Below are 24714 nucleotides of genomic sequence, written 5' to 3'. Positions count from 1 at the left end.
TCCACATTCTATAAATTTAACAACTTTTCTGATGACATAATTTCTTACAAACACTCTCTCTTATGTTACAAAACTATGATCTAACAAATATTTTTATTTTTTAATTTATAGCCTTCTCATTTGCTAAACATGCATAATACTACGCCGGCCACAAAGCTTAAAAACAAAGTTTTCTTTTTTATGATGGGAGAATTCACAGACGTAATTATTTGGTGTAAACTTTGGGTAATGCAGTAGTATGCAAACCACGCTAGCCAAGTAAACGGAACTGACAAGCCCTATACGACATGCTCGTTTGAAAAAGTATGAGTAGAAAAAACCGAACTTCTGAACAATGTTCAAGCGCTCAACTAATCAGTTAATTCGGACAGCTATTGGAGGCATTTACGTTAATAATCAAGAAAAATCCGAATACCTAAATTTAGAGCCAGAAAAATCTCTATCAGTAGTATCTGAATATATATATTTGGAAGTAAAATATCAATAGCAAAAAAACCCTAACATCAACAATATCTAAAATATAATTTCTACTTATCATTCACAAAAAACCGTAAAACGACCACAATCGTTTCAAAACCACAAAACCAATTTTATATTTTAAACCACAATTTAAAAAACAAAGCATAACCAAACCATAAATGATAATTCGGTTTGAATTTTTTTAAACAAACCACAAACCGTACCATGATCACCCCTAAACAATAAAATAAAATATCAATGGCAATATGAAATGATTTAATACGCTATTATTAATGAATTTGTTTGATTTGATTGGAGCTTTTAAGTTAAACGCGGCCACCAAGTAACTTTTGTAGTTGTTTGTGGGATCGGCGGCTGGCAATAATTTCTCAACTTTTGTGTGTGTATGTGTGTGATAGAGTGATCCGACTTATATTAATAATGAAAAATAATATTTTTAATATAAAAATATATTTTTATTATTTATGGCAAATAAGAGATTCGTTTCATAAAATTGAATCGTGAGAGCATCTCATAGAAACCTTTATAATAAGATTTATCGATAAAGTAATAAAGTAGGACCATATTATAATATAACTGTCTGAAAATGACAAGTAAATAAAATTTTAATTAATGGCCGGGGAATCTGAATTGATTCAATTATTTGAATCTTTTGATTACTTTGCATTGCCTAATCACATTTGGATATTCTTGAACAAACGTGGAAAATTTCTTGGAAACTTCCTAAGCTATTATATTTGATTTATTTATTTAATTATTGTATATAATATGAATGGTTTAAGTTTATTTATAATCCGGTCGAGACTCTATTGAAAAACATGAGTTATCTAAAATAATTGAATAATATAAATAAGTTATTTAATCAAAACTTAATTACATCTTACTTTAATTCTTGTTTTTGTTGGATATGAATAATGTACAAATCTGAAGCTGTATGCTTGATATTTAAGGAGATGTCTCAACAAGTGTTGGAATAAGACACGAATAGAATAAAATCAAGCCTATAGTTCAACTTTATCTCCTTAAGATGAATTTGTCTCACACACAGTTTTTATGGAATATGACATGAACGACTTTTGTTTTGCAATATGAGCACTCCAAATTACAAAACATGGCGAACTTAATATGCTTTTTGAACTTTCAGAAATGATGAACGGAAATTTAATATGCATCAATACGTAGATAACGAAAAACCAGTGTATTTTCGAGTTTCTATGTGTGTAATAAGCTCTTTCCATACTGATATAAGTAATATGATCGATTTTGATCTAATGGTGTAGATCCGACCTATTTTGGAGAGTCATGACCATTGGATCACATTCTTTGATCAAATTCAATACCGTGCGTCCATTCCATTTGTGTGAAGTGCACAAAGTGCGTAATCAATGTGTCCTTGCACCGTGCACATGAAGCCTCGAGTGCGGTCAATGTGTCGCATCTCCATCACACTCGGTTGGCTTGAGCACGTTTGACTTGAACATGACAATAACTCATGGCACACAACTCTATAGAAGGAGATATTTCTTTCATATTTTTCCAATGTAAGATAGTTTCCACCATTTTATTTAATACACTTAAATGAACTTTATTATTCAACTTCAATAATTACTTTCTCATTTACCTCGAAATCGGTTTTGAACAAATTTAAAATATCTACTCGAAATGTAACTTCCAATTTTCATGTCAATTTTGATTTTTATTGGACTAATAATCCTTGATTAATTTTCGAATATTAATGGGCTCAAAACCCATTTTTCCAACCTTTTTTCGATCAAAGGTTATGACATTGTGTCAATTTCAAAAGTGGAAGGCTACCTATGACTATGAAGACTATGTAGATAGGATATGTCATTTGCCACTTTATCAAATATTATAATTAATGATAATAATATAATTCAAATTTTTTAAATTATATAATAACTCAGATTTCATTAATACTAATTATAGAATTGAGTACTTGTCACTTTACCAACACTATAAATGGTGGTAATGATGTAAATGAAGTCTTTTAGATAATATTATTGTGAGCAACTTAAAAAACACGTTTCGATTCATCTATCAAACAAAAAAAATTATAACCATTTTGGATTTCTTTTGTAACAGTAGTCTTCAGAAAGTAGATTAAGGCGATCAAAGCTTAAAATTGAACGAGTAAATTCAAAATGAACTGTTTCAGCTTAAATATACTTACTTGGCTCACGGAGTCACATTAGTTTGTTGATTCTAGTGTGGTTTCTGCTTAACATTAAAGTTTATTCGTTTTTATTATTGTTTGGTGAAATGTGGAATGAGAATTCACTGTTCTAATGTGAAATGTTTTAAAAAACACGTTTAGCATCATTAAAGAACATTAATAATAAAATAGTGTAGGTGGACATTTCACTATTTTAACAACTGGAACACGGAAAATTTCTATATTACACGATTTTAAAATAATTTACTTTAAATAATTAACTCTCTGAAGATTCATAAAATTGTGTAGGACGTTAACCAAAGGGGAAAAAATTAGAGAAGTCATCGCCTTCTTTTCCTGTTCTTCCCCAACTGTCCAGACTTAAATGCATGCTCCTGTTCTTGAAGAAAAGCTCTAGTTTTCCCATATCTCTCAGCCTTTTCTTCTTCCATCCGCGCTTTATTCTTCTCCTTCGCCTCCAACAAGAAGTAATTGTCCTTGCGCAGTTCACGTGCAGCGCCTTTGGCTTCCTGTTTCAAGCGTTTCTTCAGTTTTTTCCTCTCAGCTCGTTCACGATCTGGGTCATAATCTCTTCCTTTCACAAAGCTTCACGTGAAATAAAAAGAATCATGAACATTTTATTCGATGGCTATCATTCACTATATTTTGTGGTAGAGAACAGATAAAAGTCTAATATAACGAAGACATACTTTTCTTCAAACTTGGGAATTTCTGTTTTAATTATCTTTTGCTTTCTCCATCGTAGAGGTTGGCGTATAAAGTAGGTTTCTTGAGATTTGTTCTTGATGTGTTGGATGGCGTCTTTAATTTCAACCTTCAATGCATCTGGGATGTGATCTTGTTCTGCTAGTTGAAGTAATAATTTGGAGACCGGTGAAAATATCTCTGGGAAGGATTTGAATCCTTCATATATGTTGACGAACCCTTTCAGAGTTGCTATAATCGCAAAAAGTACTCCGACCCTGTGCGTAAAAGGACTTCATTATCATCAAGAGAACAGTTTCCAGACAAGAACATCATAAGTTGGATATGCTACGATAAATATAAAAATGTCAACAGAATCCTTGCATAAAAAAGAGGAGTGATCATTTTAATATTTTATGCTTCTGACATCAACAATGATAAATCGAGCTGAAAGAAAGTGGAACATGGTACATGAAATAAGCAGAGCACACGCGTCCGTAGAATAATGAAAAATTTAATACCTGAAATTATCCGAAGCAAAACAAGGGGAATCATCAGGCAATTCCATTAACATTAAGAAGTCCAAGGAATTGATCTCTTCAACACGAGTTTGAAGTCGGAGTAATGGTTTTAGTGCTTTGACTTCCATGAGACGGCATAACTGTGTTGTAACAATCACCAAACAGTCATTTCTTCCCCTAAGAGAACAAATTCGAGCCAGCAACTGCTCTATAACTTGTTCTGTTGGTAAATGCAAGAAATCACTTAAAACAAACCTGAGAATCTTGTCGTCCATTTTTATTATTAAGAGCTATCATTAGCATAGTTTCGATAAACATAACTGCCTCGGGGCAGAACTTTTCGGATTGTCTGCTGACCTGCAGAACATTTATTACAAGCATATATAGTCATGACTAGGAAGAGAAGGCAAAGAGAAGCTTGGAATATAAAATAGTTTCCATGTAAAGGAACAGGTATCCAACCCATAGCAGGAAGATCAATAACGCAACTGAAAAGCTATTTGTCTAAAAGTGACTGCCATTCTTCAAATGGCACCTTTCAAATACAACACATCCACGTAAATCAACAAGGGGAAAACAGACTTCAATAGGTATACTCACAGAAAGCAACATGGAGCATAAGAAGGATCCAATTGCAACATCCCGGCCTGAGATTATTGGACACCGCATGAGGTATTCAGACATCAACAACGTTGCTGGGGTCATAACCGCATGACGGAAATCGGAGCATGGGAAAATCATGGACCACAACCTCAACAAGAAGAGTGTCTTCAGAGAAGGCCAACAACTTTTCCCTGTCATGGACGAAGGGAAAGGCATATTTAAGGAAATACAATAAAATAAACGACAAGACCGATATATCAGTAGTAGATATCCATGAAAAGACAAATTTTTTAAAAAAGGAAAATTGTGGAGGTTTAGAAAAAATAATAGCTTTTTGATTCATACTGTAACCAACCTGTATTCTTAATATCCTCACAGAATTGAGTACGGGTATGAAGCAACCGCTCACGAGCACATATGGCTGCAAAGTATGGGGTCTCTGAACTCATTTCAATCAGAGGCTTGACAAGCATGTTAAGCAATTTGAAGTTCAATGGTTTTTTATTTGCCAAAACAGCAAAATATTGCAACAAAACACCATAGAACACCTGGAAATTTATTTAATATTACTTCACTTGTCAACAAGAAAAAAAACAGACAATCCAAATATATTAAATTCATACTTGCATTTTCTTCCGATTCTCAGCAGCAACAGAGATCGCATTGAATGTTCGAATTCGCCGAATAGCTTCCATAATTTGTTCGTCCGAACGATTCTCCAATAATGCGCAAAGTTCTTCAAAATTTTTTGGAGCTTCAATTGTATAGGGAAGCTCCACTTGTTGATGCAAATCCTCTTTCAAATTAGTTCTCACTTCACGAATACTTGAACCAATGTTTTGTTCAACCCTACTTTCTGAAGCCTTCTTTTGGTCTACAATATCCACCAGTGTTCCTTCATCTTCTTCCTCGTTATCATCATCTTCCGATGCTGCTTCTTCATCATCCTCAAAATTAGTGTCAATATTTTCATCATCACTTTGTTCCCAATCTTTGAGAGATTGAGACTGCTCATCTTTGTCATGATTGTTATCAGATCCTTCTTCGCTCCCCTCATCATCATCATCATCTTCAGATTCCTCAGAACTTGTGCCATCTTCACTCTCAAGATCGCTAGAATTTCCTTTTCTTAGAACCTCATCAATCCAGCCTACTTTAGGCTTTGATTTCACATCACGCGAGAAGGAATCACCAAGATCATCTCCAGATATATGTTTCGGTCGCTTAGCAGATTCTTCATCATCCTCGGAAGTATCTGCATCTTCGTCGCTAGGGTTGTCAGTAGCAGCCATCCGTTTCTGACGCTCTTCCTACAATAGCGGTCCACAGAAAACTACATGTTAACAGTATAAATTTATTCTCTTCAACTCGCCAGCTACCATATCAGGGTTTCATTTAAGGAATTATATTTCATGAAAAATTAAGAAAACGAATTTCAAAGAAACTCAAACTTTTCAAATATACAAATACCGGCCTTGATGTAAGCACGTGCCATTTATGATTTAATATTTATAGTGCAACCACTTGACCAATTTATATCATTGAGAAGCTAAATATAAAAGTTTCAGGGCAGTAAACTATTGTAGAAACTGAAAAACTACGCTACCGTGAAGCAAGGAAACAATCAAGAACAAACAATGCAACTCAAAACATGTGGTCACTCACCACAATCACCATCTCCATGTATGCTTGTGTATGTTCAAATGAAAGAGTAAAATCTGAGATATGTAAAACAAGCTGTACCTCTAAGTCCTCCAGACGTTCTTTCTCCTCTTGAGCTATCTCTTCAGGCGTCTTTGTCCTGTCTGATGGTCGAGCCCGCAACTCAAGTGCCATCTCACTGACCAGTTTCACATAAGAATCAGGTTGTTCCTATCAAGAAAATTTACTCCAATAATCAAACTTGGCAGAGGACATTGAAAATGGCATGAAAAAAAAAAACAACGGAAATAGATTATGTTGAACCACCATAAATACACTCAAAGTAATATGGTCAGAAGACTCCATTGAGAGATGAGAAAAAATAAAAGGATATTAATTTTCATTTCCTTTTTCTCTCTCTCTTCTTCTTCACCTCATTTTATTTACTTAACAATGGCCAAAGAATTAATACATCTAAAGATTTAGAAGATGAATAATGTTAAACATATTCACAGTAAGGTATAAAGGTCATTTAAAATCAAAGCATACCTGCTGAAAGGAATTTTTTTTCTGCCCAGAGCTTGTCGCCACATCATTTGAGATGCTTTTGTTTGCTAGAGCTCTGAGAGCTCCCATTTTGTTTGGTTGTGTCAGGGACAGCAGAGCTTGAGACTGAGCTAAAGACATAAAATCTTTATCCAATTGTTCGATGAACTCTTCATTTTCTTCCTTATCCTTCGCTTTCTGAGCCTGATAGGATTTCGGGAGATAAAGCACAAGCATTGTGTCGGAAATATTCTTGTTAAATGGTGGTCTATTAATTACAAAAAAACCACAACCTTGAAGAATTTGCTTTTAGAAATAATATCCTCCATCACTTCTTTCTTGCTCTTTTGCTTCTGCAAGAAAGATTGTCTCATCATCAGAAGCAAATACAGAATTTAGGGCATGGAAAAGTTGCTTCTTGAGTAGAAATGAATAATAATGTGCTTGGGTAGGTGATAATTCAAATAAGAAGATTGGACTTGATATTTTACAATGCAAAAAGACAAGTCAGCAAATGAAAGTCTTGTAAAGGGGGGAAGTGCAGCAACATTTTCTCTCCAACTCAAGGCCATAAAACAATATAATTGACTGACGAAAAAGATAAGCCAAATATTAACAAATAGGTTAAAAATAACAATTCAACATAATTAATAGACTGAACAATATAAGATAATCTTCAACTGAGCTGATTACTCTGAGCCAAGACCCACACATTGGAGAGAACTGATATAGGAAATTGGAATCAGGAACATGTAACCAGTCTCCGCACATGAAATGCGTTGTCAATCCCTTTCCAGTCTCCCACCCCTTCCCTTTTATAATCATGAACTAAGAACGGAAACAAACAACAACAAAAATTTCTTGATCCTAAAGGGTGATTCCTGCAATTCTTCAAATTTCTGCACAGTTGCACCAAAAAAAAAGTGCAGATGCATTTGCAAGTAAAAACCAACAAAACAATATTACAGTATCAGAAGTATAGAACACGAATCCCAAAAAATACCTTACATAAAAAGCGAGAATTTTCAAAATTGAACAGAAAACCTATTACAGTTGTCCAATCACCAATGAACACCGAGAACAAACATTTCAAAAATTCAAGTTTACTCTCTCATTTACATACCATTTTGTGGTAGAAATTTCTATATGGAATACAAAACACACACACACACACACACACACACATGAGTAAAGAACAGATGTCTGGAAACAATGGTTTAAAGTTTTAGGACCATCTTTTCATTTAAAAAAAAACCTCAATGCAACATGATGGAAAATGAAACTCACATTTTCCTGTATAGATCTCAATTCTGGATCATCTTCAGCTCGCAGATCAAACTGTCCCATATCATCCAACTCTTCTGCACGAGAATGGTGTTAAAAATGGAAACAACATAGGCAGAAAATCAAGCACACTAAACTTCTTGTCAATTGAGGACCAGAAAAATGCATGTAAGGAGGAAAAGAATGACACCATTTGAAATCACACAACTAAGAAAAACAAACACTTACTCTGACTCCCAAATGATTGGCGAGCATCATCCTCATTAAATGGTTCTTCATCTTCATAATCATCCCTTCCCAGGAAGTTTGCATTGTCTTCAATATCAAAATCATCTTCCTCCCCATCTGATAAGTTGAACTTGCTTTTCTTATTCACATTTAGCTAACAATGGCAATTGAAATGAATGAGATCAAATTTTCATTAAATCTTTTTGCACAAAAAGAGACAAGAAAAGTGTCTACTGTGATGTTTCAGCCATTCCAAACATATTAGCAGCTTGCTTCAAATTATCCTACAGGATACTTCCAATGTAGAAAAGTTCCAGCTAGGATTCTTCAAATTTTAGAGAAAGCTAACCTTTCGTACACGCTGAGACCTTAGAATAGCCTTATGAAACTCCTCAAGACCTTCATTTTGCTCTCCAATTCGCTTATCCACAAAGACTGACGACTTCGTACTCTGCTCGTACTCCTTTAGCAGCGTCTTCTGCCTCTGCATTTCATATAAAACAGCTTTCATATCACAGTCATTCTTCAAGTAAAATAAAAAATTCAAATACATGCATTGAGTATACATAACACATGCATCAACAACAGTTACGCTTGCCTTAGACATTCTCTATATATATATGATGGATGAGTGAAGACTCAATTAAAAGACCATCTTTTTCATTGCAAAAGGTAACATTATCCCTGAGAATACATGCACAGACACGACAAGAGCAACCCATTTCACGATGCAAGATAAAATCAGCACATAACACCACCACACACCCCAAATACAAATATATGCTCATGGAAAGCATGAAAGGCATGAATGAATTACGAAAAAAGACCAAACCTTTTGCACGGACAGAGAACGAGAGAGCCCAACTCGCCGTCGTTCCTCATCCTTCCGTTTTTTCCCCAATATATTGAATTTTCGACGCGACCACATACTCTCAAATGGGTTATCTTTCTGAACTTTGCTTTTCATCGCTAATGATTTTGAAACACTCAAGCTGCTCTTATTTTTCTTGTTTTTCTTCTTCGTACTTCCTGAGCTGGATTCTTTAGCCATTTCAGTCGATTTTTGGGCTCTTAATATCCCCCTGCAATAAAAATTCGATGGCAATCAAATCAAATCGGATAAAAAAAATTCTGAAACAGCTACAGGTAGATTAGGGTTTTAGCAGAAACAGAGGCTTGCTCAATTTCAATCGAATAGGGCTTAAGGCGTTATGTAGAAGACGATGAAGCATTGGGCTTTAATTTCGGGCTTTATTAATGGGAGGCGTTATGTGGAAGACGATGAAGTATTGTATTGGGCTTTAATTGCGGCCTTTATTAATGGGCCTCGGTTCTAATTTCTACTGGGATTTGGATCTCTCATATAGTCCATTTTAAAATATTTTATCCCTATAAATTAGATAGATTAAAAATTACATTTTGTGAGAGATTAATCAATTTATATTTTAAATAATTAAATTATTAGAGATATTTTCATAAATTGATTTCATAAAAATTATATCATGCTAACTGTTCATGTTTGCAATGAATAATAATCTAATTTTTCTTACAACTAACAATAATTAATATATTTAAAATTATTTTAACATAACTATTAAAATCTAAATCTCTTCAATTTGGTGTTGAGAAGATAAATTTATCGAGAAATGTATAAGATGTTTCATATTTCTATGTTAAGAGGTGCGAAAATGGGATTTTGGGGGAAAAAAGAAAAAAAAATTATATAGCTCTATTTGGACAAATACTTTAAAAATATTATAATGTTTTATAAAGCAAAAAACTTAAAGTGTGAGTTTTGAAAAGATTTTTGTAAAATGATTTTGATCTTTTTGAAGAAAACAATTTTCTCCAAGTTTGGTTTTAAAGACAATTGAGAAATGTTTGCTCCACTTGGTGGGCATTATATTTTGCTGGCTATGAACTCATAAGAAAAGCGATGGACTGAGATATGGAAGCTACTGACCAACCCTCGTACAGAAGCACGAAATGAAGCTAGGTTTTGATCAAGTTTCTATAAGGTTAAAAACTCAAGTGTCCTCTAGTTAGAGCTTTTTCATGACGCAAAATGTTTTGAGATGTTTCCGTAGATATGAACTGTTGACTTGTATCGCTTAATTAATCGTAATCTCTGAATTTCTGTCACTATTATATATGTTTCTTTCATTTTGTAGTGGTCAAGAATCATGTTTCGGGCCCTTGTGAGCGGAGCACGAACATGGGCAATACTTTTTGATGACATCTTGGTAGATTGGGGAAGCTGAGATGACCCTGGTTGTATGATCTGAACCTTGATTAACTTCTACCCGAGCTCTACTCAGTTTCCGGGAGAAACTTGGAAATCTGGTCCTGTATTTTGCCCTCCCTTCCTGCCCGAGTCCAACGGTGACCAGGACCTTTCTAGGACATCACCACTTTCTAAGTGAACATTTAAATATATAACTCCACAAAAGCCAAAACTCTTTTGTGTTACAACTCAAAATCATCACATAAACGTCTTTATCTTGTTTTTACCAGAAAAAGAAGAAAAGAAACCATCAGGCCAGCAAATATGAAATACTTCAATTTCACTTTTATCTATGTCACGCCCCGAGACCGGGGTTGGANTACTTTATATGGTTTACTGATATCAGTCCCTAATTTTTACTCCTCTAAGGGGGAGAGGCCGTATAGCGGTTATATCCCCCACCGCGTAAGGGTACGTCATGGTTGAGATTCCCACCCATATCCAGTCGACTCCTCACAGTGCTCAAAACCATATGACAATCAACACAAGAAAGGAGTAGGAGAAGAATGTACTCGACCGTATTTTCAAAAACGAATAAGATAATATGCATAACGAGATTTAATCTTTAAAACAAGCCCACTTACCTTAGACCTGAAAGAAAACGTGAAGAATTCGAGAAACATAGAAGAATCGTGCAATCGACACTTCGAGAACGTAATAGCACATCTGCCGACAAATCATCCCTCTTGTAAAATTCCTTGCACCTTATTAAACCGTTGGATCGGGCTCAAACTTTAACAGTAGGTTCATAAGTACGTCAAATAAATTATGAACGGTGGAGATTGGATTTGGAAGTCTCTTTAACCTGTTAATAGACGAAAACCGTAGGTATATGCTATTCTCGCATAGAATCTGAGCAGTTTTCTTGCAAAGGCTATAAACGAAAAACTAACCGTTGGATTTGGCCGAATTTTGGATATGTTGTTCGAAACATATCGAAGTATATTCTGAACGGTGGAGATCGGAGTCCTTGCACCCGAGCAAGAGAAACGAAATTTAATCTTTGGACAGAATTTTGATGACTCGTGCAGAATTTTTGGAGAGCAAAAATTTCAAAAATTCTTGGGAGCACTTGTGAGAGAAAATTTCGAAAATTGCTTGCTAGAATGAGGGGTGCAATTTTTTTTTAAAGGCTTAGGGGGTATTTATAGGTGCTGGGTGAGAATCCTACCATAAACCGATTGATTTTCCTTCCAAAATTGAGAGATGCTCCTTCCATAAATTATTGATACGCTTCCTTGTTGAGAAAAGCTGCCTTGTATGTAATATTTCCTTCCAATTTGATTGATATCCAGCCTTAATTTATCGTGTATCTTGCACTGGATTTCGATTTCCATGTATTATTTATATTTTCGAATTTATTATAACTCGAAAATAAATTCTTATACACGTCTATATTTAATTAATTACATGCCCAAAAATTTGGGTTCTCACAATCTAAAATTGATATAAATGGTGAGTGATACAGAAGTCGCTCAATGAGCAGGGTGTATTCCTCCATTCAAACATTTTAAAAATAATTATACAGAAATAATATATAAAAGGTGAAGGACCGTTTTTATTCTCACAAAAGCATAACAGAAATAGAGCATAATTGTGCCTTACTCGAATTCAGAAACAAAGCCAGTCGTGACAAAAATTTTCGATCCACATGCACAGAAATATTTATGTTATCTTAATTCAATTGATATCAGTCCTTTAGATTTGATTATTCTAGAGATAAGTTGGAACAACGTATTTTTCCACAACATCAGGGTTTGAGACATTCAGAATAACAAAGTTTCGAATTCCCACATTATTATGGAGAAATTTCTCTAAAGACAATCTACAATGATTGAATCTACGCATCCCCTAATTAAAATAAGGTTCTTGATTTTGAAAACCTTCCAGCAGACCCTAGACAACGACCAACAATATGAAGTTATGATACTAATGATAGGAATCGGGTGCGAATGACGTATATTTATTAATTAAAAGAGATACTTTTCGGTCTGTTCTTCATGACTTTACACAAACTGAAGTAAGAAATGTAAGAAAATGTTTGTTGCAAATTGGTTTAAAAAATATCCGAATTGGTTGGAGTATAACATATCCAAAGATAGTGCATATTGTTTATGCGACAATTTCATCTCGTTAAAATATTGAAATTTTATAAATCTCATACCGATATTGATATCAAATATTTCGATACGATATCATAACGTAACGAAAATTTCGGTATTTTCAATACGTTAAGTGCGGTATATTTTCGGCAATTTCCTGCCCCTGGTTTTAGGCATTTGTTGATTCAAGATTATTAAATGGTTTAAGTCGGTTAAAATTAGGGATGGCAATTTTCCCCACGGGTTTGGGGCCCCGTGGGGAAAACCCGAAACGGGGATGGGGATCCCCGATTTTTTCGGGTTCGGGTTCGGGTTCGGGTTCGGGGATTTTTTTAAATCCCGATGTAGTTCGGGATGGGTGTGAGATTACTATCCCCATCCCCGAAATCCCCGAACTCGCCCCGAAAATAATATCAATAATAAAATAATAGTATTATTAGTATTAATAATATAATAATAATATTATTTTTTAAAATATTAATAATAATATTATTATTAATATTGATATTTATATTAATATTAATATTATCTCTAATAATAATAAGTTTTGGTTTGAGAAAATATCCGAATCCGTCATCGTCTTGCCATATTAATACTTTTGAAACGGGGATGGAGGCGGGGATGGGAAGTTGATCCCCGAAGTTTCGAGTTTGGGGATTCCCCGAACCCGAAAAAGTGGGGATGGTGGCGGATATGAGGGTGGGAATGGAATTCGGGGATGGGGATGGGAATGGCAAACCCGCCCCCGCCCCGACCTATTGTCATCCCTAATTAAAATCCTTGTTCGTTTTCTTTATCTAACAAAAAAATTTATATATATATTACAATGGGTGTGATATATATCTAACTCTAACTTAACTAAATCAATACCCCATGCAGCAGGTGAGATTTGAATCCACCTCATCCTTCCGGTAGGACAAGGGATCTTTGGCAAAATTAATAATGTTCACTTAATTTATTTTAAAAATTTTTTGGTTATATTTGTATGTCTCTTTGCGATTTTAGTTTTATTCTGTTTTCTTTGTTCTTTGACAATTTTAACTATTTTTTACGTTAAGTTGATATAGCACATATGCAGCGCAAATATAGTACAGATGAATGTCATATCACATAATCTATTCAAATGAAAAATGATTAAAATTGTCAAAAATTGAAAGATACAAAACTAAAATTGAATATTAACAATATATATGATTAAAATAGCAAAGAAACAAATATACAATACTAAAATTACAATTTTTTTCATTTATTTTATCACATATTACCTTTTATTTTATTTTATTTAATGAAATTACTTCTATTAATTTGTAAAAAGTGTTACGATACAAATACACTGAGCATCTTCAGGAGAAACACATTAATACAAAACCAAATACAATACGAAATCAAAAAATATATGTCAATACACGAAACACTTCAGTAGAAGTCAGAATACTCCTGAAGGCGTGAATTTGAATCCTATTAGTTAATGCAACAACGATATTGAGCTTCTCATTTTCAAATATAAGCTTGTTCCTTGCATTCCATAACATATTACTTTTTATTAATTTAGTCCGACTTAGATATAATATTAATATATTAGTAATTCATATTTTTTTTTAATTCCAAAAGACAATGTACCCTAGAAAACTAAGTGACGAGCCATTTCCTTTTATTGTGATAAAGGTACGTAGGGCTTTGTTAGATAATCGAGAAAAGGACATGACAAAGTTGAGCACATATATGATATTTCTACAACTTGAATGATATTATATATTCACATAATAATAATATTATTATTATTATTATTTAATGAAGAAATTTATTAAATAATCGCAATTTCTGTTTTCCATCATCATGAAATCATGATCACGTCATTTTACTCTATGTTTGGAATGTAATATTGACATGTATCCCGGAAACACAAGTAACACAGCATTATGCCTTTTCCGGTCTCTTTGCTTTAACCTCTTGTTTGGTATTGAGTTGGTCATTGTCTAATCTCAATGAGATACAGATGAAAAGGTGCAACTTGATATTTTATCCTTTTTTTCTTTGAAAGATAAATATTAGATGAGAAGTTTGTTACAAGTGGATTTCAAACTCGTGAAGTCGTCCTAAACTTGGAACTTTAGTAACAGATGTATTACATACTGTAGACCGTTTAGATAAAGTTTGAGAAGGTCTCATGTGCAACGACGATCTAGTCATTTTTCACTAAAATCAGCATATAATACACAATATTTCTTCATAACATAAAGTAACCAAAAAAGTATTCGAGTCGGGTTAGATATTTATTAGCTATTTTATGGAAAAATATTGTGTATTATATATTTATTTAAATGAAAAATATTCGATTAATTGCTTCGTGAGAAAGTTGCTTTTTTGACAAGTTTTTAGTTGAAAATTTAAGTGAATTTTTGTAGGTACAAGTGAAATTGTGAAGTTTCGAATAATCATGGTGTCCAAAAAAGTATGACCAATATGCTGGAATATGTCCGGTGATGCACACTTCTCATATTGGCCCAATTGAGATTACAGCTCCTCAATAATCAAACAAATATTTTTTTCTTTGGAACAGACAAAAAAGTATCTTTAATCGAACAAATATCTTCATTTTTTTATTAAAAAAATTAAAACAAATATCTATCGGATTGACGGATTCCCTCATTTCCAAGTTCACGATAGAGGTTTGGAAGAATAAATAACAGAAACATGAATATTTTCCTATCCAACCAAAATAATAATAATAATAATAATAATAATAATAATAATAATAGTAATAGTAATATTAATATTAATAAAAAATTGAAATCTAGATTTAGAATATCAAAATTTTAATTTATTGAAAATTTTCAAAAGAAAATGAAATAGTAAAATACAAGTTAACCGGTTCAAGAACCGTGATATCCCGCCGATGTCATCTCCCACTTAAAACCTTAAATTTGAGATGAAGTCTCAGGCTCGATACAACTAGAAAAAAATCTGCGATTTCCTATCAGAAAAATAGATATTTTTACGTTCAGATATCTCCAAAACATAAAATACATAGATGCTACCCGACTAGGATAAAGATCTTTCAATATCAATGCTGTGACGTTATAAGGCAAAGAGATATGGGACTCAGAAAAACAATGCCCAAACGAACCACTTTAAATTCTTGAAGTTTAGTAAAAGAAAGCAACCATTCATGTTACAGAGTAGATTCGGAGGAGATAAAGACCCATTCAACACCAATCCATAATCGGATATCGAAGGGGCTTCGTCGAAGATCACTGATCGATGAATTATAGACCAGTGTTTCCGATGAAACCTCTCCGACCGACGAAAGATTGGATCCATTATCACCATTCCATAATTGACCAGTTACAAAAATTTTGAGTGATTTATAAGTATGTATGTTGAGTCCTACGTTTATTAAAACACTCGTTAAATAAAGGTAAAAGAAATTTTTATTTTTCCCAATAATTTCCTTTAACCAGTATGAAATTACAAGGGACTTGTATACATGGTATGAGGAGTATATATATCGGTGATCAATTTTAAATATATATATCAATTAATATTTTATTTAAAAAAATATTTAATTAATATCGATCGATCCAATCTAATTGGCCAATGAACTGATAAACAATAATGACAGAGATTCGACAAGTAGCTAGCTAGCTAGCTGGTGTGTTTATGTATTTGTTAATACATCAAAATCGTGTTTTATTTTAATTTTTACATTACATTATTAAATTATTTTATAGCATAAACCCAAAACACACATTTGTGTTAGTTATAATAATTGAATCATAATTGATCAACTAACTGACTAATAACATTCGACTAGCTAGACTTCAACCTAAGAGATTGATTCAAACTTTAGATTTTACGTACATTAAAAATATATATGTAGAATATTTCTTTTTTCGTCTATTTATAAAGTAAATCAATATAGAATCGAGTATTTTTCGTTCGATTAGAGTCATAATCGATGATATCGGTTCACTTTAATTTCCTTTGGGATTTGTTCATACTGAGTATTTAGAGAGATGCCAAAATGATATCCAATAAAACCATGTGATACTGTTTTCTCAACCACAACCAAATTAATTGTTATCTTGGAAATTATATCAATATTTATAATTTTCAAACTAATCCAACTAATTAAAAGCTTACCCCATTAGAATAATCTCTTCATAATTAGATCATGAGCATCCACGAAAAAAAAAAAAACAGTTTATTTCTTAAATTATAATGAATGGTTGATACTTAGGATTTTCATCTTATATTTTCTGACATCTTAGATAATATACCTAAGTCTATGGTGGTCTACACAAATTTAGGGCAAGAACTATGTTAAACCGAGAGAGACAATCTTTAAATCAATGAGGTCCATAATGATCCAATGGACAACATAGTCTTTGCCTAAATTAGTGATGATATAATATCTCGACTGTATATAGTGTTTTCATCGTAATGTATGTAGTGGTCTAAGAGACTGTTTACGACTTCTAAAAAGAATTGATTATCCACTCTTCATTTAAGAAAACAATTTTTTTTTGTGTTTCTTAAACCAAAATTTATATCTGCTTTTCTTAATTTAATCCAAATTTAGAAGGTGACTGGTCTCGTGTTGATTCTGCTTCTTAAAAAATGATTCTACTATTTGGGTAAATAAATAGAAATTTTTCTGATTACACTTACCCTCAAAATATTTTCAGTGTAATCAAAAATTACATTTACATTCATTTATATTTCACAACACAGTCAAACATTATCTCTTGTAATGATATTTTTTGTATTTTATTACAAAAATTATATTAAAATAACTTATTTATCAGACCGTACGTGCATCTTGAAAAAAATTTCAGTTTTTCACTATAATTTCAAAAATTATCAAGTTAAGGAACAACTCCATCGACATATTCTTGTATATTAATTTATTGATTCTCCGTAATTTATCAAGTGTTTTTTGAATTTACGTGAGAATTTTTATAATTTCTTTTTTACGAGAGTAAAATTTTTATAATTTCACGAAAATTGATCAAAACACTGATCACATGTAAACCATTCGTTTTGGTGGGGCAAAAAGGCTGGTACGTACGTCCAAGTCAAATATAGAAAATCATGAAGAGTGCAGCTGATAGAAATTTGAAGGAAGAAAAATCACCCCATTTCTTTATATAGATCGCCCAACAAAACACACCCCTTTAAGCAAAAACAAACTATATAGTTAAATATTCTTGCATATATGATATAAATATTAATTCAAGAGAACCATGTATGTCAAAAGTCCTAACAACATGTACAAGTACTCATTCAATTGGAGGAACGATTCCGGGGAGCTCGACGTTTTCGAGGCAGCTCAGTATTTCTCGGGTGCTGTTGATGATCAAATATCGGGGAACTTCAACAATGCTTCAAATTTTTCTCATAAGGTCATCGGCCAAGGTCAGAGAGCTGCAAGAATGAGCCTCGATTCGACAATGCAAGATGATATAACTCCACGAGATCAGACAAAAGATTCATATAAGAGCAAGGAAAACAAGAAACACAGGCAGCCAAGTTCTCCAGGCGGTAAGCTTGCTAGTTTCTTGAATTCATTGTTCAATCAAACAAGATCGAAGAAGAAGCGTAAATCCCAATCCGTTGGCCCGAAATATCTTCAAGAAAAAGAAATCCCTAGTGAAAGAAGGGAAAGGAGAAGCAGCATTAGCCATTTCCGTAATGTTGATTCTAAATCCAGGAATTTTTGCTTGAGTTCTGGTTTTATGCAATCCACTCCCACAAAACCTGGCAAAGAAGTCAAATTCAGGGATTTGTTTGAGCGTCAGAAGCATAAAGATGGTGGGAATGTGAAGCCAAACTCTTTGCAGAATCAGTTTTGTACTGAGAAAAAGTGCACGGATGATGCCTGGATTGAGGAGATTAACAAGAATTCTGGCATGAATTGGATCGACGATCAGTACACATCGGAAGAAAAGGAGTTCAGGAAATTCAGTGATTGTGATGACGGTGGAGATACAGATACAAGTTCGGATCTGTTTGAATTGCCAAATTGTGACTTCGAATTTTATTCAAATGGTCGGCCTGTTTATGAAACAACTCGGGTAAACAGCGTCAGGAGAGGTGCTCCAGTTTAGTTATAATTCTTATTCATGTATTGTTTTTGGACATTATTATATATAATATATATTCGCGACACCGTCTTATTATATATATATTTACTTTTATTATCTTAATCTGTATTTATTTATTTATTTACTAGTCTTCGGCTCATTGTGCAAATAGTCTTCGGCTCATTGTGCAGACGTACGTGGAAAAAAGTTAAACTTTTGTTTGATAAATGAGATATTATAATATTTCATTTTGAGTATATATTTTATCTTCAGAAAAAATTCCCTTTGGCAATTGCTTAGCTACTTTATATATCTATTGATATCACATTTATATAAAATCCAAGGCCGTTAATAGATACCGGTAAATCTATGCACGTTTTGTGTGCTTGTTCAGTTGTTTTTTTTTTTTTTAATGATTAGTTTTAAAAAATAACGATGTAATTTGTTTCTTGTATACATTATGAGTTTTTATCCATGAGATTTTGTTGCAATGTTGTTAATCACTATTCTTATTTTATTTAAGGATAATGAAAGTGTTTAATTGATCGATATGAATACTTATGATATTTTGTAATGAACTCTAAAATTCACAAGGATTTCACCACAGTCCACAGCCAACTTATACTTGAACAATTCAGATTGGAAAACGTTGTTATACGTATTGTAAAAAACAAGCTCGTTATGTTCATCACAAAAATTAATTCACATAGTTTTCTAAATTAAGGTTTGAAATAAATTGGTTTTTTTAGCAATAAATTGGTTTTTTAGTTATTCAGAAAGTGAATATATAACCTTAGAGTAGGTATCTATATCTGGAATGAAAAATAATATTTTTGACATAAAAATTAATATTTTTTCATTGATCGGGTCATATAAGAGATTCATATCACAAAATTGATCAATAAAACAGTCTCATATGAGTTTTTGCGATAATCTTTTGGGTAACAATTCTTATTATGGAAACATTCCATGCTAGCTCATTTGGATAAACTATATAAACCAAGTTATTTAATAAAATCAAAATAAAAAATATTATATTATTTTTTAGAATTTTTGTGAAGACTCAAAATCTTGCAACGAAAAAAAAAATCTATATATGTCATAGGAAATTTTCGCTAATTTTGGCACAACATTTTTTTGTTCCATACAATCATAATCTTGAAAATTTGAATAATCATTGTCCCTTCATTATTGACCATTTATCACCATGTGCAATATGGAAGTGCACCAATCTTGGAAGATATTCATGCAGCCAAAATCACTCTCCATTTGCACTTAAGGAAAACCAAAATCACTCATGAATCTCGGATGTGTATCTTGAATCAAGAAGAGGCCACGTTCATTCGGGAGAGAAAAATGCAATCATCACTTTGATTAAGCAATCAGCGACATTCTTGGAGTGATACGGGCTTACCTTTATAGTTGGTTATTCAAGCCTATATAAGAAGCAAACTCCCTCCCCATAACTTCAAGAATTCAAAATTTAGCATTTGCAGCAGCCTAGACGAAGCTCTACCGGAACAAGACGAAGCTCTACCGCAACCTTGTTCGAACGAAGTTCTTTTGGCACATCCTCCTAGCATTTTAATCCAAACGAAATATGACGTAAGTGGGTTTTTACTATAATTTGCACACTTGTCCTTCGTAAGTGTGTTTTTGCTATATTATAATTTACACACTTGTCCTTTGTGAGTGCGCTTTTGTTATGTATATATTCTTTTGTAAGTGAGTTTTTATTTGCCACACTTGTTCTTCGTAAGTGGGCTTGTTTTAAAATATGTTGCATATGAATTATTTCGTTTTTGAAAATTCGTTCGAGCATAATTTCTTGTTCATGGTATGTTTTCTTCAAGATTTGTCAAATTATATGTTCAAAGCACTATTAGGATTCGATTGGATATGGGAAAGGATTTCCGAACTATGACCCTGATACGGTGGGATGGTAACCGTTGTACGGCCTCACTCCATAGAAGATTAACATATTGAATATGGCCTCACTCCTTAGAGGATTAACATATAGGAGACTGATATCAGGAAACCATGGAAATGAGATGACTTTCAGAGCTAAACAAGTATGCTATACGAGTATGATATGTGATGACATGTTATGATTATGAAATATGAATATTCGTTACTATTCAAGTTACGATATGCTATGTAAATTTGAATTCAAGTATATGTATATGTTGCTTCATGTCTCGAACGGCCCTCCACTTGCTGAGTATTTCCCAAAATACTCACCCATTACTTCCTTCCTACCCAGATAAGAACGAAGAACAAATGGATGAAGATGAGCAAGAGAAATTTTGGGGATGGTAGAAGATCCCGAGTTATTCCAGAAGTTTTAAAGCTTAGTTTATGTTTATCGCTTCCGCACTGTTAAAATATTTTTAATCAGCTTATTTTGATATTAAAGTTGTAAAGATGATTTCTTTGTTGATTATGAGAAATAAACTGGTTTTGGTATATACTGTACTACGAGGCTTGTTGTTTGACGATTATGTGATTGTTGAGCAACGCCGGTGTCGACTAACCCCGGTCTCGGGGCGTGACAATTTTATATTTCAAAAACCTTAAATCCTGTTAGATCGTTTCATGAGAGTTTTTCTGTATTAACTCTACACATATTTACAATAAAAAGTAATATTTTTGGCATGAAAATTAATTTTTTCATGGATGACCCAAATAAAAGATATGTCTCACGAAATTGACCTGTGAGTTCGTGTCGCGGCCCAGTCCATTTGTGATATTGTCCGCTTTGGGTCGAGGCATCACGGCTTTAAAACACGTCACAACATGCGGCGTCCACACACTGGCTCTGATACCAAATGTCACGGCCCAGCCCACTTGTGATATTGTCCGCTTATAGACAATAAACACATAGCGAACTATTATTTCGCCTTTTACTAAAGAATACCGTCTGTTTGTCGTCTATAAGTGGACAATATCACAAGTAGACTGTGTTGTCTAAATTTGGTAGGTGTGCTTCTCGAAATTCTGGAAACAGCAACAATTCTTTAAGTCGAGGCAAGGATAAATCCTTTATCCGCAAGACGATATTGCCCGTATACAAGTGCTTTACGTTAACGGCAATCGTCCCTAAGATACAACGACTCTGATCAAGAGTAGTAGCACCACAAACTCTTGATTGCAACGAACAAAGAAGAATGCAACAACTTTCAAGTATTTCGAAGGGAACAATGCAGCAATATGCGAAGAAGAAAAGCAGCAAAAATTCAGCAGCCTTTTGAATATGGTTGGAGGGATTATTTATAGATGATCATCGGTTGCGTTGAGGAGACACGTTTCTCCAGACCAGATGCGTAGAAGAGACACATTTCTAAGCAAAGGACACATGGTTTGGTGGAAAAGCAGCCTTGAGTAGGTGCAAACAAAGCCAAGAGACGCACACATTGTTTGGAGTTTTCGGAAACAGAAAGGCTCGCGCATATGCGCGTCCTCATGCGCGCATATGCGCGCCTTGTTCTGTCAGAAAGGTTCGCGCACATGCGCGTCCTTATTCGCGCATATGCGCGCCTTGTTCTGTCGCACAGCCGCATGTGCGCGTATATGCGTGGTATCTTCTGTCTCTCACTGGCTTCTTATGTGCTTGTCAACAAAATTATTTTCAAATAAATTTTGTCCAAAAAGATTAATACTGGTCAAAGACCGCACTGCACCGGGCCGGGCTAAATAAGTATGGGTCAGGTAATTGACATTCGACTTTTGTACCTGAATGTGTATGAGTCTGCTAGCTGGTTTTACAATATCTGACTCATACTCGGCTCTTTTAGATTTTTATTTTTAGGTAAATATTAGTATATTCATTCTAAAAATATTAGTCCTTATTTCCACTACATTTTTGTTCTGACTTTTGGACAAGTATAACATAAATGTTATCATGCATAATTATTGTATCTATTCGAACACTAGCATCATTGATTATTTGATTATTATGTTTGATTTGTGGGGGTATTTATTGATTCTTAGTGATCAAGCCACGATTTCTGCTTTCCTAAAAGTATTCCACAGATTTAGCTATTAAAAAGTTAAGGAATGGCAACAGGCATGGGTAGAACGGATACCCGATAAGAACTCAATTTGTTTTGGTCGGTTTGGGTAAAGCTAAATAAGTATGGGTCAGGTAATTGACATTCGACTTTTGTACCTGAATGTGTATGAGTCTGCTAGCTGGTTTTACAATATCTGACTCATACTCGGCTCTTTTAGATTTTTATTTTTAGGTAAATATTAGTCTATTAATTCTATACATATCACTTCCCTCTCTCTTGTAAACTTTCTTTCGTAAGTGATTTTATGGCTGATATGTAATGTTCCATATTCGAAAATTGTCCACATTGTACCAAGATGAGTATGTTTAGCATGTTTATGTACTCACTCACACGCACCATAGGAAACTTCACATGGGGTCACCCATTTCAGAATTGTCTCAAGTCAAATACGCTTAACTTTGAAGTTCTTATGTGATAAACTCTTGAAAAAAATATGCACCTTCTTGAGATGAGGAGACTTATCAAATCTTTTAAATACTCCTCAACTGTACAGTCTCATACTTAACAGTTTTAGAATTTATCATATTCCGACGTATAATCGATTCATTCATGTTCTCTCACTTAGAAGTCTACCAAGAATCGTTCATTGTCCGTGTAAGGTACGATGGGATGCAGAAAAAACATCATCATACCTTATGAATTTTATTATCTAACCTGGAGATAAATTTTAAGCTTTAAGTTTAAGGTGCGATGTCATCCATTATGGGATGGGGTCTAATGGGTCCGACGTTCTATGATTCCACTTATCCCTATACATTCATTTACTTTGCATAAATTTGTTTCCAAACATAAAATTGATATTTTGATGTTGGTCATCAAATTTACGAGTCATGATTCTAGTATATATAATAGCTAGGTTCCCTTAAATTATACCAATACATCTTTTATAAATATATCCTAATATTCGTGACAATGTAATTCATGCAGTTTTCCTTTTGCCCATTGAGATTTCGATGAATTTACAATCACACCCTTGTGCACAGCTTTCATGAGAAGTAAGTGGCTTTGTATCCGTGAGATAACCACAGTAATTTGTTCTGCTTCCAGATTTTATATACTCGAGTTCAAATCAATTATAAGTTTATTCTGCTTCCAGATTTTGTATACTCGTTCCATTCAACGAGCAATTTGAGCCCAACTGAAAGCCTAAATATATACAACTGCTTTAAAAAATTTAAGAGGAAGTTGCAATTTTAGTCATGTAAGTTGACTTTGTTTGAGTTTTAGTCTTGTAATTTGTCAATGTTCATCAAGTAACTTGGATTTTTTTTTTGGGTTCTAATCTTTTTTATGTTGAGTCCACTAAACTCATCAAATATTGTTTACTTTGTATCAATATCCTGCTAATGACTCAAGTTACGAGATTAAAACATATATTACACATATTAAAATTTAATTAAGAAAAAATATATGATTTTTTCATCCAATTTTGAAATATTGGATGTTGTTTTTCTTTATTTTTACTTATATGGATTTTAGTGTGTATGACACGAGCTCTATTTTTGTCATCAGAGTTATGCATGAGAGTATTGACGTCGAATAAGCAATATTCGATATGTTAAATGACTTTTGATTAAAAAAAAGATCAAAACTAAAAAAAATCAAGTTATTGGATGAAAACCAAACTTCGACAAGTTATAAGTTAAAACACAATATATATCAACTTATAGGATTAAAATTATAAGTTTTAATTTACTAATTTTTTCAGTTTTAATAGCAGTATACATAAATTTTTTTAGTACAATATTGGGGTCTTTTCTTCAAAAAAATAGATCTATCGTAAAATGATATCAAAAATCTATATCTGTAAGACGGTCAACTCGGTACATAATTGAATCAAAAAGTAATATTTTTGATATATAAATGAAATTTTTTACTCAAATCAGCATATGTTATATAATATACTTTTGACATAAAAATAATAGTTTTCACTCAAATCAACATATATTACACAATATTTCTTATAATATAACTAACAAAAAATAATA

The 24714-nt window shown here is 33.2% G+C and overlaps 2 protein-coding genes and 1 non-coding gene across 4 annotated transcripts; 2 read left to right on the top strand and 1 right to left on the bottom strand.

Moving 5' to 3' along the window:
• Positions 1-2849: 2849 nt before the first annotated feature.
• Positions 2850-9391, bottom strand: LOC140979704 (uncharacterized). Of its 2 annotated transcripts, none has more exons than XM_073445241.1 (14): positions 9014-9391; positions 8531-8665; positions 8182-8335; positions 7957-8030; positions 6963-7022; positions 6673-6873; positions 6226-6354; positions 5106-5792; positions 4838-5030; positions 4480-4673; positions 4135-4236; positions 3880-4019; positions 3364-3636; positions 2850-3259 (listed from the first exon to the last, which is right to left on the bottom strand). In XM_073445241.1, exons 1-14 carry the CDS (start codon positions 9230-9232, stop codon positions 2995-2997), a joined length of 2826 nt encoding a protein of 941 aa, XP_073301342.1. In that variant the 5' UTR covers positions 9233-9391; the 3' UTR covers positions 2850-2994. The 2 variants fall into 2 exon arrangements, with proteins under 2 accessions (XP_073301342.1, XP_073301343.1); XM_073445242.1 differs by having other exon boundaries at positions 8188-8335.
• An 8299-nt stretch (positions 9392-17690) lies between these two features.
• LOC140979522 (protein BIG GRAIN 1-like E) lies at positions 17691-18738 on the top strand. Its single transcript, XM_073444948.1, has one exon. The coding sequence runs from the start codon at positions 17814-17816 to the stop codon at positions 18675-18677; it is 864 nt and encodes a 287-aa protein (XP_073301049.1). The 5' UTR covers positions 17691-17813; the 3' UTR covers positions 18678-18738.
• Positions 18739-21514: 2776 nt separating this feature from the next.
• On the top strand, positions 21515-21637 carry LOC140980017 (U5 spliceosomal RNA). Its single transcript, XR_012175848.1, has one exon. It is a non-coding gene; the product is annotated as a U5 spliceosomal RNA (small nuclear RNA).
• Positions 21638-24714: the final 3077 nt, after the last annotated feature.

This window comes from Primulina huaijiensis, chromosome 6 (assembly GCF_012295235.1).
Source record: "Primulina huaijiensis isolate GDHJ02 chromosome 6, ASM1229523v2, whole genome shotgun sequence".
NCBI lineage: Eukaryota > Viridiplantae > Streptophyta > Magnoliopsida > Lamiales > Gesneriaceae > Primulina > Primulina huaijiensis.
The sequence above is the reverse complement of the archived record's forward strand: the minus strand, read 5'-3'. Positions and strand labels throughout refer to the sequence as shown.

Coding starts and splice junctions, on each gene's coding strand:
- LOC140979704 (XM_073445241.1), bottom strand. CDS start 9,232: ATGGCTAAAGAATCCAGCTCAGGAAGTACGAAGAAGAAAAACAAGAAA. Junction 8,336..8,530: donor GGTCTCAGCGTGTACGAAAG/GTTAGCTTTCTC, acceptor TGCCATTGTTAG/CTAAATGTGAATAAGAAAAG. Junction 3,260..3,363: donor ATTCCCAAGTTTGAAGAAAA/GTATGTCTTCGT, acceptor TTTCACGTGAAG/CTTTGTGAAAGGAAGAGATT.
- LOC140979522 (XM_073444948.1), top strand. CDS start 17,814: ATGTATGTCAAAAGTCCTAACAACATGTACAAGTACTCATTCAATTGG.